The sequence below is a fragment of the Ictidomys tridecemlineatus genome, chromosome 5, assembly GCF_052094955.1.
Source record: "Ictidomys tridecemlineatus isolate mIctTri1 chromosome 5, mIctTri1.hap1, whole genome shotgun sequence".
In the NCBI taxonomy this organism is placed as follows: Eukaryota; Metazoa; Chordata; class Mammalia; order Rodentia; family Sciuridae; genus Ictidomys; species Ictidomys tridecemlineatus.
Window position 1 is genome coordinate 173243067 of NC_135481.1, and position 14970 is coordinate 173258036.

Genomic DNA, 14970 nt, shown 5'->3' on the forward strand with positions numbered 1-14970 from the left:
AACAAGTGTTGACATGCACCAATGGTGGGAGTATAATGGGTATGACCTGTGTGGAGGGTAGTTTGGCAACAAGTATAAAAACCTTTAAACCTCTACAGGCCCACAGAGCCAGTATTTCCACCGCTAGGAATTTCTCCCACAGAAAACTTCACGTGAGTACATAGAGATGTCCACATAAAGATGTCCACAGTGGTACTGTTTGTAATAGTAAAAATGTTGGAGAAAGAGTTCATGGATAAGGGAATGTCAGGTACGTTGTGGCACAGCTATAGGGCAGAGCATCATGCAAACATGGAAGAGAATAAGCACCCCATAGTTATGTACAACTGGTTTTTGCCAATTAAAAATGAAATTAAATTAAGCAAAAAAGAAAACTCAATCTGGTACTTACTTATATTTAAAGTACACCATGAGGTAAGAAAATCAAGTTACAAAATCTTGTGTGTGATGAAACCCCTTGAAATTAAAAAAATATATACATAAAAAATTGGAAAAAATTACCCGAAGTTCTATTGTCTTGGCCAGGATTAACAGTTTGTTGTATACATTGTGTATATGGTAATATATGAAATAAGTTTTATATCGTTTCCATTTTGTATGTTCACAATTACTCATGACTTCTGTTACTAGAAAATAAATGAAGATTTAATAATTATATAAAATATAAATGATATATAAATGATAATAGCTAACATAGTATTAACATGGAAAGCTGTGTTCTAACTGCCTTTGTTATAGTGGAAATTAAGACAGAGAAGATAACAAGTGCATCCTGGTTCCTTCCTCACGCAGAAGCCACTACATTGGTCCCACATATACGTGCCATTCCTTCTTTATTTCTTTTTCTCCTTCTCTGATTCTCCCCACTCAACCCCTTTCTCTCTCTCTCTCTTCCAATACAGAGAATTGAACCCAGGGCCTTATACATGCTAAGCATGGGCTCTACCACTGAGTTTCACTCCTTGGCTATATCAACTCATTCAGTCCTTATAGCACCCTATAAGATAGAAATGATTATTATCCCCATTTGGCAAATCTGTTCACTGTGGTGCAAAGAAGTGAAATGATGTTCAAGGTCTCCTAGTAAGTTTTGTGTATAAAAAATTATACACAAAAGCAAACTAATAATAGATCATCTTTCATTTGAAATAATCTTATTTTTGAAGATTATTTGATGACAGGAAAATGCTTGCAATAAAATATTTAGCCACGAACACATGATTAAATCTGTTAAGTGGTTGGTTTCCAGGTGTGGGAAAGGGAAGGGTGTACCTATTAAAGGTTTTGTCTTGCTCTCAAATCTTGCATAATGTAATCCCAATTCTACAAATAGCAACAACTCATGGAGAAAAGTTTGGATAGAAACTATCAGTGTTAGAAATATGTGAACGACAGAATCATCGTGAGTTTTACTTCCATATACATTTTGACATTTCCTACAATTGTGGAAAAAAGTCGTCATAAGATTTATCTCCAGGAACACCCACAAAGTGTCTTTTTGAATGGATCTTGAAGATGGATTAGAATTCACCAAGAGAAGACAGAGGGAGTGTGGGAAGATGATCTTAGGTGGGCACAGGGGACAGGGAGGGAAGAGAGGGTGGTAAGAACACCATGTTCCACTCCACATTTGTGTTGTTCCTGGCAAAGAACCCCAGGGGAAGGGTGGGTTGGTTAGTAGCAGCGTTTTAGTACTTATTTACAAAGTGGGGATTAAGACAGAGCAGATGACAAACGCATCCTGGTTCCTCCCTCACGTAGAAGCCACTCCATTGGTCCCACAGATTGGTGACGCGTGCCATTCAGATGCCCATCGGCATCATCACAGAAATTCCAGTTTGAGCTTCTGGTTGTACCACACTCTCTCCCACCACCCACTTAGGCTCCTATTTCTGTCTTCAGGGTTTCAGGAAGGACTCAGACCTCAGAACTACCTGAGTTGTTTATTCAAAGATGTAGATTCCTGTCCTTCCTGTCTCTTCCCACACAATTTAACTTTTTCTTTTTAATTTTTATTTTTTTCTGTATGAGGTATTCAACCCAGGGCCACTCTACCATTGAGCTACATCCCCTTCCCTTATTTTATTTTTTAAAATTTTGAGACAGAGTCTCACACTAAGTTGCCCAGGCGGGCCTCAAACTTGCAATCCTCCTGTCTCAGCCTCCTACAGATTACAAGCACACAATACCAACCCTGGCTCCATCCAAAGCAATTCTAATGTAACCTTGGACGTTTATAAACCACTACTATAGAGAAAGCAACTGAGGTAAAGCTTACTTTAGAATTCACGGGCTTAGGAGACCATTTTGGAAAGCAACCCCAATGCCCAACCCCTTCTAAAGATAAACTCAAACCACAGTTCAGATGCAGCCTCTGCCAAGCTATCTTTCCCAACATGCCCAGAGAATGCCAACCGGGACCTCTCTGCTTTCTCTGAGTCTTCCACATCATTCAACAATTTCCATTCTTCTGCTCCATCATAGCCAATCTTTTTACAAGCTATGAAGTCCTCTACTGCAGTCCCTGCTAGAGGATGGACCCCTCTCAGTGCTCAGTGTCTTATCAAGGAGGTCCTGAGCCACGCTTGCTGAGTTCAGCTGTCCTGAGGACAAGGCTACTCTCGCTTGCCTCACTGTGGGTCTCAGTGGCTAAGTGTTACTGGGCTCACGTGTCCAGAGGCAGAGCTGTGTCTGGAGACAGCACGAGGAGCCAGGGGCTCTGCCGAGTGGGTCTGCACAGCTCTTCCTTGGAAGCTCTGCCCAGCTCCATCTGCCAGGCAGGGCCGCGCAACCCACACCTGCCTCCTACCCCAGAGCTCCACACCGCCTCCAAGTACAGTCAGGTCTGTGACTACAGAAATTGGGAGATGGGAGTCTAACAAATTAAGGAAACAAGCCAGAAACATCAAGCTAACCTTGGCCGAACTGTTCTGAATCATTTGGTAGCAGCTCAGTGACTAAGTGGGCTCCAGAGACCTCCTTCACAGTGGCCCGACAGGGAACTGGATCAGAAAAGCATCCTTAACTAAGCTCTCCCTAAACTGTCCTGACTCTGAATAAATTGGCATGAGCAGAAGGGCTTAGAAAAATATGTTCCCCACTGGACGCTGTGAATGTGATTTTTCAAAAGACCTGGAAGACATAGCAGAGGATTCCTGATCTAGCCTTTCCTTTTATGGGGTTGGGGAGTGGAGATTGAGATGTAGAAAAGGACCCCCTACAGATACCAAAATGTGCAACCTCAAATCCCGTATGTAGAATGGTGTGGTGTTTGCACATGCTCCATATGCTTTCAATCATCCCTAGATGACTTCTAATACCTAATGCAATGCAAATGCTATGGAAACAGTTGTTACACTGTATTGTTTAGGAAGTAATGACAGCAAAGTCTGTATGTATTCAGTCAGCACAGATGCAATCATCACAGGCATAACTACATTTTTGACTCACAGTTGGTTGGATCTGTGGATGTGACACCCACAGACTCACAGGGTTGACCATATTTCTCCTCTCTGTGCCTTTGTTTTCTCATCTTGGAAATGAGCAGATCCCTCTCAGGACCCTTCCAGTGCTTGGTAGAGTCCTCTTTAAGGATACCTGTTTTCTACCTCTAGCTTGCTCACTAATTCACAGTGTGATTTTGGGAGAGTCATTTTTCTTCATGGAGAGTCTGGGACACATTTAGTCTCCCAAATAAGTAGCTTTTGCTGCGTGAAAAAAAACAAAACCAAAAAACAAACCAAAGACCAGCCTAGCTTCTCTGGAATGAGTTTTGTAGCACCCAACATAACCAGAGCTCTCATTGGCGACCAGTCAAATTCTTTTGGAAAAATTTCAAGGTGAGAGCTGTCAGATTTCTCAAACATCAGTTAGGAATAGTAACAACACTCTGTCATTGTTGGTTTTTTTTTGTAGTAGTAGTAGGGATTGAACACTTAACCACTGAGCCACATCCCCAGCCCCTTAAAAAATATTTTTAAAAATTTGAGACGGGATCTTGCTAAGTTGTTTAGGGTCTTGCTAAGTTGCTGAGAGTGGCCTCAATCTTGTGATCTTCCTGCCTCAGTCTCTCAAGTCGTTGAGATTATAAGCGCGTGTCACTATGCCTGGTTCTATAGTTTATAAATCTGTCTGAGTTCAAATCCCATCTCCACCACTTTCTGGATATGTGCCATTGGGTAAATTCTTCAACCTTTGTGCCTCAGTTCCCTCAACTATAAGATGGGAATGACAATAATAGGGCACTCCTTGTCATTTGTGAAGATGAATGTAAGCACAGACCTGGCACACAGCCATGGCTCAGCAAGCCACGGGCTACACTGTTATCATTACTAAGTATTTTGTGATGCTTAGCCTCATGACCCTCACATTCTATTACTGGACAAGGTTCTAAAATCCTCCAACATTTGTAGCTCACAAAGATTCAGACCAAAGGTTTTTCTATCCAAACCCAGGCTGTTCTGATAATAATAGGTTAGTAACTTCACTTCAGACAGAAATGACTTTTGCTTCAGCTCTCCTCTGGATGGATTTAATGTAGAAAGGGTAGCATGGCTGCTTGGGGAGGGGTAGCCCTCATAGCAAAAGTGAGGTGGGCTGGAGCTACAGAGAGTGAAAGCAGTGAAGTTTGCAAGAGACTTAAATGACAGTTGAGTTCACTGTCGGGAGGAACTCGGGAACCGCCCACAGCAAGCTGGTAGTAGGACTGGAACAAGGGCTCAGGACTCCCTGTCTTCATACCATCGTGGGCTGCTTCCCCCTCCCACAGCTGGCAGGGACTGGGGTGGGGCATGGCCACCAGCTCCACTGCAGAGAAGGGATCAGAAAAGGAGGTGCGAGAGGAAGGAGCGGCAGGACCCTCAGGAACCGTCAGAGCTCCTAGACCTGGAACCCTCCCAACAGAAATGACAGTGAGCCACCCAGGTATGTCTTCATCAACCTCTACTTGTCCCAAAAGGGATTATATCTGAATGAGAGTTCTAATTCCAAATTCAGCTTAACAGCTCCACCTTCCTGCTCTCTGGAAGCCTTTCTTGAAGATTCCCTCTCCAGGTTCCCACAGTGCTTACTGTCTGAATCACTCACCAGGCAGGTCACACACCATGCCGGTTGCTAAGTCACCTCTAGTAAGGGCTTCCTACCCCGTCTCCTAATTGCACCATAAATGCTTTGAGCAGAGAGAGCCAGTCTTAAACATTCTGGTCTCCCTGCAGCTCCTAGTGTATAGGAAAAGATTGCAACTAGAGAACCTGCCCCCAGAAGACCAGGCATCTTGTTCCACCAACCATCTCCTTTTGTAGAGGAAGCTAAGACTAGGCACGTTTTTCCCTCCAACTCCGGATGGACCTGGGTTCCAGGGGAAGGTGAGGGCAAGAAACTTGGTGCTCACGGTCACATGGCAGGGTCACATACTCACCATACACTATCACTGCCTTTCTGCAGGGGGTTTCCCATGGGATCATAGTACACATCCACGGTGAGGTTTTTGTCTGTGTCATGAGCCGAGTTGAAGTTGGTGACCACGCGGGCGGGAATCCCCAAGCATCGCATCACTGCAAATCAGGGTTGGCATGAGGACTTGGCTTGTGGAAGGGGTACCTTGGCACACCCCATGGCTACCCCCTGGCCCAGCAAAGGCACATCACAATCAACATACCTGTGTTGAGGACCCCAGCAAACACCCAGCATTGGCCAAATTGGACTGGCCTGAAGCCAGAAGTTTCCCATGTCTTGAGGATCTCCACGCTGCCGTTCCAGTTCCTTGGATCCCGGCCACCGGAGTAATTGCCGCTCCAGTTCCCAAGAAGCACACCGTAGTCATCGTTGCCATTGATCTGGACAGAAAATCCCCACAAATGAATCCACACCAGAATTCAGAGGACCAGGTAGGGAGATGAGAAAGAAAACCAGGGACCCCTGAGGGAACCTTTATGTCTTTCATTTTGGGGATGATAATTCTAACAATAACCCCTTAGGAGTCCTATGTGGTTTATGGGTTCAGAGGTGCTCTGCTTAATGGGCCATGTTGGATTGCCCTTGATCCCCACATCAATCCTGCACTGCAGCTGAAAACAGAGACTCCACAGCCTGTCAGGGGCCCGGCAGGGCCAGAAACATAGCTTGCAGAGGACTTCTTGCAAAAAAGAACTCATGAGCTAGCTATCTCTGCTATCCGTCAGCTTGGGGGTCCATGACTTGAAACTTGTGTTCTCCAAAGACCATTTTAAGACTTAAGTATCTAACTTCTTGGAAAGAATTAATTAAGACTTAAGTATCTAACTTCTTGGAAAGAATAAAAAAGGAATATTGTTTTTTATTCATTCATTTGTCCATTTTTTCATCCATTCAATTTATTCATTCATTCATGCATTCGACTTAGAGCATGTTTCTACCATAAGGAACACAATCGTATTGCAGAACAAGAAGAGCACTAGAGCTTGGGGTGCAGTTCAGTGACAGGTGGCTTGCCTAGCATGCACAAGGTCCTAGGTTCTAGCCCAGCACCATTCAGATAAAGAAAGGAAAATAAAAGAGCACCGAGTAACGACCTGAATTACTTATGGGTGAAATGATGTCAACAATGTCCTGCCTGGGATTTACCAAATGATCTGTGGAGGATCATTTACCAAATGATCGTGTCAGACGTGACACGAGATCAGTCTTGAGTGGGTGCACAATTGCTGAACCTGGTGATAGGTACATAGGAACTTATTACCCTTTGTTTTGTGTAAATCTGAACTTTTCCATAATAAAAAGTTAAAAGAGGACCAGGGATGGTGCTCAGTAGTAGAATGCTTGAGGGCCTGGGTTAATGCTTAGTGTGGGTGTGTGCATGCACACACACACACACACACACACACACACACACACACACACACACCAGAAAGAGAGGAGAAACCTAGGTTAAAGCACTGCTTTGCCACTGGTCAGCTTGGGGATCCTGTGCAGGTCACTCACCTCCCTGGGCCTTATGTCTTCAATGCAGAGAAAGTGAGAAGAAATGTTTTCTAAGCTGCCTTCCTTCTAGAAACCTGTGTCATTTATCCCCACTGTACAAGAGGCTGGACCAGGACCTCCAATGGCTTCTCCAGCCTGTGGGTTCCACTCCCTCTCTTTGGAACATCCCTAGTGGAAAGGCCTATGGGAATGCATATTCTGGAAACAGACAGATGCTGGCCCAGGACAGGCTGGGCCCAACATTTCCTGGATCTCAGTCCAGGGGTGAGCTCTGCACCCCTTCCAGGAGGGTCTGGACTATAATTGTAGGACCAGGCCATGAGGGCCTTCCTCTGAGATGGAACATGTGCAGCCTTTCTCCCTCTCCTACGTCACAAGTGTGCAGCCACCAGCGTGGTAATCAGCAGGGTCACCTCTGGCGGAAAGCTGAGTGTTCAAAGCCCTCTCACAGGCCATAATTAGCTCCTGGCCCAGCCCAACAGGGAGGTCTGGAGAGAGCATCAGGGAGGTGCAGCTGAGGAAATTGGCTCTGAGATAAAGTGGTTTGGCCCTTGGCTTAGTGAGTCAGCAGCTGTAGGGCCGGCTGGCCGCACCCTCTCGCTCCTGGTGGAAGAGCTCAGCTCCCTGAGAAGCCCTGAACTTCAGCTAGACTTGAGTTCCCTCTAATAACCCCTCCTCCAGGTTACTTGGTTTTCAAGATTCAGCCCCTATCTTGCTTCTTCTTTGTACCATTTTTTGACTGCCTTGGCCCTCACTGATCCCAGGGCCCCCAGGTTCTTGGAGCCTATTCCATTCCTTTCCTCCAAGGCTTGGTTTCAGACTCAACTCTCAAATAGCCCTCTCCAATTAACCCTGCATTTGTATCCTGCAACTGCAAGTTGTTGGAATTTCTAACCAAGTAACTAGTTTGTTTGGAAATAAAATAATAATAATAATAATAATAATAATAATAATAATAATAATAATGCATCTCAAAAGTAAAAAGACCAAGACAAGCCTAAATCATGAACCAAAATAAAAAAGCAGTTTGAGATACTTCTAGGTAATTGTTTAGTTCAAGAAAGTTAAAATGAAAGAACTTGCTTTGACTTTTATTTCTTAACTTGTAAGCTGGTTGATCCTCTTGTTGACTTGAATTAAAAAAAAATTTTGTGGTTGATGCATTATGATTACATATGATAATGGGATTTACTGGGACACTGTCTGGTCATTTTTTTAATATTTATTTTTTAGTTGTAGTTGGATACAATCTATTTTATTTATTTATCTTTTTACGTGGTGCTGAGGATCGAACCAGGGCCTTGCACGTGCTAGGCAAACGCTCTACTGCTGAGCCACAACCCCAACCCTTGTCTGGTCATTTTTTAATGGAGGCTGTGTGTGTGTGTGTGTGTGTGTGTGTGCATGCTCATGTGTGGCAAATCTCTCATGCCAAGGTCGAAGTCAGTGGAAAGAGAGCCTGGGTGGGCAGCTCAAGGCCTTCCTGTGGTCTGACTCACAGTTGATGCACTGTGAGCAACACACACTAGCTCCGTGAGCATCTTTCCCCATCTAGATAATGAACGGGTGTCCCAACAGTCTAGAGCTTTCTTCTGTGGAGGAGCTGGATTATGGCAAAGGAGGTCAAAGCCCCGGGCTCCCTAGCGGATGTAATGTGCCTCCCTTCTCAGAGGCCCCACGATAGAGTAGAGGCTATCTTTGCATCCCCTCTCCTTCCTGACCCATCCCTGGAAGATGCCCAAAGGGGAAGTGCCCTTTGGAACAGACAGCACCCACACTTCCTCGTGCTGAGAACAAGAAACTGCCCAGGGGTACTTAACCACTGAATCTCCTCCCCAGCCCTTTTGTTTGTATTTAATTTTGAGACAGGGTCTCATTAAGTTGCTTAGGGCCTTGCTAAGTTGTTGAGGCTGGCTCTGAACTTGGGATCCTCCTGCTTCAGCCTCCAGAGCCCCTGGGATGACAGGTGTGCGCCTCTGCATTGGGCTTCTTTTCTTTTTTTCCCATTTGTCTATGATGTGGGCAGGTGGCTGAATCTGGCTGGATTCAGGCAGGTTCCTTGGCTTTAGCTGCAGGTTAACCCCTCATCTGAGAAAGGCCTCCCTATGGAGGTAACCACCAGTAATTACCTTTCTACTGTTACTCACCATGGCGCTCAGCACCCGGGTAATGTATTTAGGGTCATTTCTTCGGGCCACATCAGTAGCAGCGTCTCGTCGGAAGTTCAGACTCTTATCCAACACGGTGAGGCTGATTTTCAGAATGTCTTCTTCATACTATTCACAATGGGACTACATATTACCACGAAAGAAATGACAAGTGGTCCTGGCTAACTAAGGGAACGCGAGCCTCTATGGCGAGGCCACAGGATCTCGATGGGACGTTCCATTCTGTGACCTCCTGAACGGAGAGCCTCTGAGGAACAGTGGCCGTGCCCAGTCATTAGCCCTGCAAACTGCTGTACCCAAGACCCTGTCCCTACTCCCCCGTTGCTTTGCTGCCGTGGAGTTGGGAGTCTGTTGCTCAGCCTGTGCGGCCCTGGCTGCTCTATCCAGTGAATGATCAGGCCAAGGTCTTCTCAAAGTTTTCTTATAGCTATGACTGTGACCTGGACTATATTATTTAGACTCCTGGGAAACCAGTTTTATAAAGAGAAAATATGTTCCTAAAAATACACCTGAAGCCATTGTCACAATATGAGGCTTATGTTAAGTAATTGCCTCATACTAGGTCCTTTGGCCTTTTACACTGAATGAGTAACAGAAGCTATGTGACTGTCCTGACGGTCTTTCTGGGGCCTTATGTTATTGAGGCCCCGGTAATACTTCTTTGTACTAATTGAGTAACGTGTGTCTGTCAAGCCCACTAGCTTGTGACTCCTTAAAGCAGCAGATCTTCTCCATCTCCTGCATCCTCAGTGAGCAGCTCAGGGACTGGAGCATAATAGGTGATCAATAAATATCTTCTGAATGAATGAACGAGGGCAGGCAAATGGACAGATACGGAGCTGATCTGTGAGAGAAGCCACTGAGCTTGTTTAATTGGGACGTTGTCCCTAGTCTTCACTGTTACCTGTCCAAAATTCCAGCCAACCATGTTAATTCGATTTGCGCTTCCGACAAAGATGGCGCCCGAATCTTCCTCAACAAACTCTCGTCTCTCGGCTTCATTACTCATAAAGACATCATCCCCTGTTTGACACAGAAAGCAGATACCAGGGACTGGAATCCCACAGAGGATCCAAGCGATCAGCCCTCCCCCAACCTGCGCCTAGGGAATGAGGTCTTGGGTTATTAATGCTTCCAGCCTTCTTTGTGGTGCTCTGGGCTGGAAAGAGCAGATGGGCCGACCTGGGGGTCTGGAAATGAGACCCCAGGGATGTCACACTCCCTCCTTCAGGCAGAAAGCTATGGCCAAGCCTCAGAACTGTATCGGAGTCAGAACTGTAAGGAACCATGCTAGGCAGGATAAAAATTCCAGTGACCCCCAGAGGAAATAGCAGGATGTTCACTTGATGGGGAAGGATTTGAGAGAGACAGCGTTGACCGCTCAAAGTCACAAAGCTGCTAAGTGGCAGAGCTTCTGACCTCTAGCTTCTCTGTTCTCTCCACAGCCCACAAACTTGCCCCAGTGAAACCTGAGCCTGCAAAAGGGCATTCCCTCACCTCCTTTCCAGGTCCACAGCTTGGATCCGGGCTTACCTTGCATCCAGGGGTTAAAGAGCAGTACGAATACTCCGAGGTTCGCGGTGTACATCCCTTCCGAGGAGGAGGGGGAGGTGACCTGAATGTTCAACGTGTACCACCCTATGGGTGCAGAGACGGGGCTGGAGATGATGACCGTCAGCACATTGCCCTCCTTGCTCTTGAGCAGAGCTTTCCAGCCTCCTCCAGTGCTCCCAGTGCTGATTGGAAATGTCGCCTTTGTCTTGGCTGACTCTGAGGACGAAGGCCCTGTCAAAGAAGACAGAAGATGAAGGAGACCCAAGACGGTGGGTCAGACCATGGGGACATGTCAGGTTCCAGTACAATCGCAAAGTCCTTTCTCGGGGGGGATGCATCCAAAGGAGTTCCTATGATCCCGCTGGAAGTGTCATCTGAAGGTGATGACTCTTGGGCTCAAAGATGGGCAGCCACTTGCCCAACGTTACACTGAACTGATGGCAGAGCTGGGCCAGTGTGGTGGCCATCGTCCTTGGGAGGGGCAGTCCCCAAATCTACTCGGGTGCCTGTGGATGTGGTGGGGAGGTGAGCAGGTACCTGTGGAGACCACAAAATCTAGATGTTCTTCAGGGGTGATATTTCGGTTCCAGGCTATTGCGATCTCAAAGGGCTGGCCTCTGCGCACGATGAGTTCTTGGCTGGAGAATTTTTCCGTGTGATGTGCATCCCGGTTGGCAGACTTTTGCCAGTTGACACCCTGGAATCTCAGAGCTGTGAGACAGACAAGGACAACCTGAAATCTTGGGAGTCAAGGGTGGTGGAGTGGAGAAGAGTATAAGACACCAAAAAGCAGCGATGGGGTGAGGCTCGTCAGGGCAGAGCCAAACTTATGGAAGGAATCACATTAAGAGTCAAAAAGACTTTGATCCTGCCTAGTAAAAATCTCACCGTCTATTCCAATTTGGCCTTTCTAGACCCAGATATTCCAATTCACATGATTCAAGATTATAGAAAGGCCCCGATCTTGTAAAGAGCTGAGCCACTCCACATACTGTTCCCACTGCTGAGAGGGTCTTTCATCTGTATCTGGTGACCTGTCACTCAGACTTCAAGGAATAGGCCAAACACTCAGGGACACTTCACCAGCCATTCAGAAGACCTGGGTCCCCAGAGCAACTCTGTCCTCTGTTTTAGCATGTCTCATTGCTTAGTGGATGAGGTTCCAACAGAACTGGGGAGGAGGATGCACGTCTCCACTCTAGGGACATGGACTGCTTTCTTGTGTCCTTGCATCTCCCCAGTCACCAAGGGCCAAACACTTACTGGGAGGTGGCCTGGGCTTAGGATGATGCTAACCATGACCCTCAGCAACATTTCTAGACCTGGAAATTGGGAAATTCCAGTCTCCGAGGAAACTTGCAAAAACTCACCAGCAAAAGCTACACAGAGGACTGGATCAAAGGCCAGTGAAATCCCCGGATGAGACCCCAAGGACACCCATGTCAAAATCCGCCCCACTCCAGTCCTGCTCACGTGATTGTAGAAGGGACAGAGCCACACTGTATGGGGCTTATGACAGACCCCATGACGTATGAGGAGTTTGGCCCATTCCCTGGAGTGATGAGTGAGATGTGATGTCACTTATTCCTCCGCAACCCGGACAGTTCTGTCTCCATGACAAGTCCACAACCGTGCCGGGAGGGAGACGCACACCCCAGTCAGATTGGATTCTTAAATTTGTGTCTCTCTCACCATCAGAATATGCCTTCCTGAACTGTGAATCCTGGTGCCTCGCACATGGCTTGACTGGGGCAGGATAACTGGATATATAAATGAATGAAAAAATAAATGAACAAAGAAAAAACTAACGTCATAAAACACCCTCGTAACTACCACTCAGAATTTGGTCCATAAAGGAAGGTGAAATGCAGGGCACCCATTCATTAGACAGATATAAAACACCTGTTCTTTGTACCACACTCTGTTAGACCCTATGTTGGAGTGGAAAAACGTGTGAGATGGAGACCATCTGTAGCGGGTGAGATAGGCACGAGTGACAAAGCATGATGGAGTCAGGGGAATCCTGTCCCCTGCCCATAGGGAGGGTGCTTCAGTCACACAGGCAGCAGACAATCACAGTTATAGGGAGCAGAAAAAGATTCATTGAAAATGCTAAAAATTTTGGTTTGGTTTTGTTTTTAGGAACTGGGGGTTGAATCCAGGGGCACTTGACCATTTAATCTTTTGAGACAAGGTCTCACTAAATTGTTTAGGACTGAGTATCTGAGGCTGCCCTTGAACTGGTGAACCTCCTGCTTACTGTGTCTGGTGAAAAGCTGGATCTTGAAAGAAGACATATAAAAGGCCAACAGGTCTATGAAAAAATGCCCAGCATCACTAATCACCAGGCAAAAGCAAATCAAAACCACGGGAAACCACACCTCACTCTAGAAACAATAGCTATTGTAAAAAAGACAAAAGACAAGGGCTGGGCTGGCCAGGAGGTAAGAGAAGAGGGAAAGGCTTGCATACTGCAGGTGGGAATGTATACTAGTTCAGCCAGCCTGGAAAACCGTACGGAAGGTCCTCCAAAAATTAAAATTAGAACTATCCTATGATCCAGTATGAAATCAGTATGTCAAACAGACCTCTGCCCGCCTAGGTTTATTGGGCACAATACCCAAGAACTGGAGTCAACCTAAGTGTCCATCTGGGGATGAGCAGGTAAATAAAATGTGTTACATACACACAATGGAATACTATTTAGCCACAAAAAAGGCTGAAATCCTGTCCTTTGACAACTCAGATGGAACTAGAGATCATTTGTACGGTGATGTAAGCCAGGTACAGAAAGACAAGTACCACACGGTCTCATTCATATGCAAAAGGTCGATCTCATTGGGGACAAAAAAAAGGAAGGGAGGTATGAGGACAGATTGATCAATGAGTACTAAGCTATAATTAGAGAGCTCTAAGAAAGACGAACAACCAACCCTAAAATGGTAAATGGTGAGATAGACATGTCGAACCTGATATAAACATTATACAATATATGCATGCCTTGAAACATCGTATGTGTCCCAAAAATATAGATATAGTCTTTATCTATTAAAAATAAATTCAAATTAAAAAGAAGGATGAACATGCTGGGACTTGAAAGAAGATAATTTTGTCAGGTGTCAATAGAGCAGTGTGCTTTCGGGAGGATGGGGAGAGAGGCCCGCAGGCGTAGATGAGTGAGCTGCCTAGAGCAGAGGCCCTGCACGGAGGAGGGAGGGAGGGAGACAGGAGCAAGCAGGGGGCCAGGGCAGGGTTATTTAGGGAAACAGAGACATGTATGCAAACCTCAAGAATTGATTGAATGAAGGGCGGAGGAAAGGGAGGCCAGGAGGGAGAAGAGGGAAGGAGGAAGAAAAGGTGAATGGTTCTGGCCATCAGTAGCAGGTGAGATGGCCATGCAGAGACTCAGATGTGAGCTGACACTGAGCTTTGCATGGTTCATAGACAACCAGGCTGCTGGGTCCTCGGTCTCTCTAGGGCTATGGTCCCCAGCTTTTTTAACCTCTGCCTCCTACTGGCCTTGCTCACTGCTCTCTGTTGGTCCCGGCCAGTGGAGATCTGGTAGAGCTTTATTCGTGGAGTTACTTTAGGAAAAAGAAGGACTGCATGGAACAATTGGTTTCAGACCACCTGAGCCCCCTACGCCACTTCCAGATTCTTCACTTTCTTAACCTTAAAGGAAGCACGCCCTTCTCTAGCTCAAACTCGCTCTTCTAGACCGTGAGTTCTTTGGGCACAGAAAGTGTGTCCCCAGATGGCTCTCTATCAAGCACAGAGGAAGGAAAGAAGGGAGGGACTCTGCAGCTCCACCTGGACCTGCCCTCCCCGCCGACAGGTCCACACCTGTGACAGCTTTAGGAAAATTAGTGTTGTCCTTCCTGCGTCTGTGTCTGCAGCAAAGGCCCCTCTCGTTCATCCCAGGGACCAGTGACTGGTCCTTTGGGAGAATGACCAAGACAAGACTGAGCTCCAGGGGCCTTGGCTGCAGAAACACCATTCCTCCCACCAGGGACGTGGGCGGAAAGGAGATGGGTGCACTTTGCATGACCCACCGGGTCAGAGCCAGGGTGATTGTGGTGGCCACGATCACAGTACTAGCTGAAGTTTACTGGGCATCCATGTGCCTGTCATTACTCCAGTCCTTACATGCATCAGCCCATAAACCCTGTGAGTTGGGCATGTGTAATACTCTTGTTTTACAGATGAGGAAGCCAAGGTGTGGAGAAGGCCGTGTCAGGGTCACCCGGCTCCAGCGTGGAGGACTATAGTACACAGTCACAGGAGTCTGCCT

At 46.5% G+C, this 14970-nt stretch overlaps 2 protein-coding genes across 3 annotated transcripts in view; both read right to left on the bottom strand.

Annotated features, from left to right (window-relative positions):
• The window catches only part of Tgm3 (transglutaminase 3), a 63956-nt gene that overhangs the window by 15031 nt on the left and 33955 nt on the right, over positions 1–14970 (bottom strand). For both annotated transcript variants that reach the window (XM_021723219.3, XM_040274767.2), the window contains exons 2-7: positions 11217–11390; positions 10659–10910; positions 10030–10148; positions 9105–9233; positions 5657–5834; positions 5417–5552 (exon numbers count right to left, since the gene is read on the bottom strand). In XM_021723219.3, the coding sequence (XP_021578894.2) occupies positions 5417–5552; positions 5657–5834; positions 9105–9233; positions 10030–10148; positions 10659–10910; positions 11217–11390 (988 nt within the window). The remainder of the gene's footprint in view (positions 1–5416; positions 5553–5656; positions 5835–9104; positions 9234–10029; positions 10149–10658; positions 10911–11216; positions 11391–14970) is intronic.
• The window catches only part of Stk35 (serine/threonine kinase 35), a 174072-nt gene continuing 170427 nt past the window's right edge, over positions 11326–14970 (bottom strand). Inside the window, exon 7 of the transcript XR_013439594.1 lies at positions 11326–11390. The gene's annotated coding sequence lies outside the window, so the exon portion shown is untranslated. The remainder of the gene's footprint in view (positions 11391–14970) is intronic.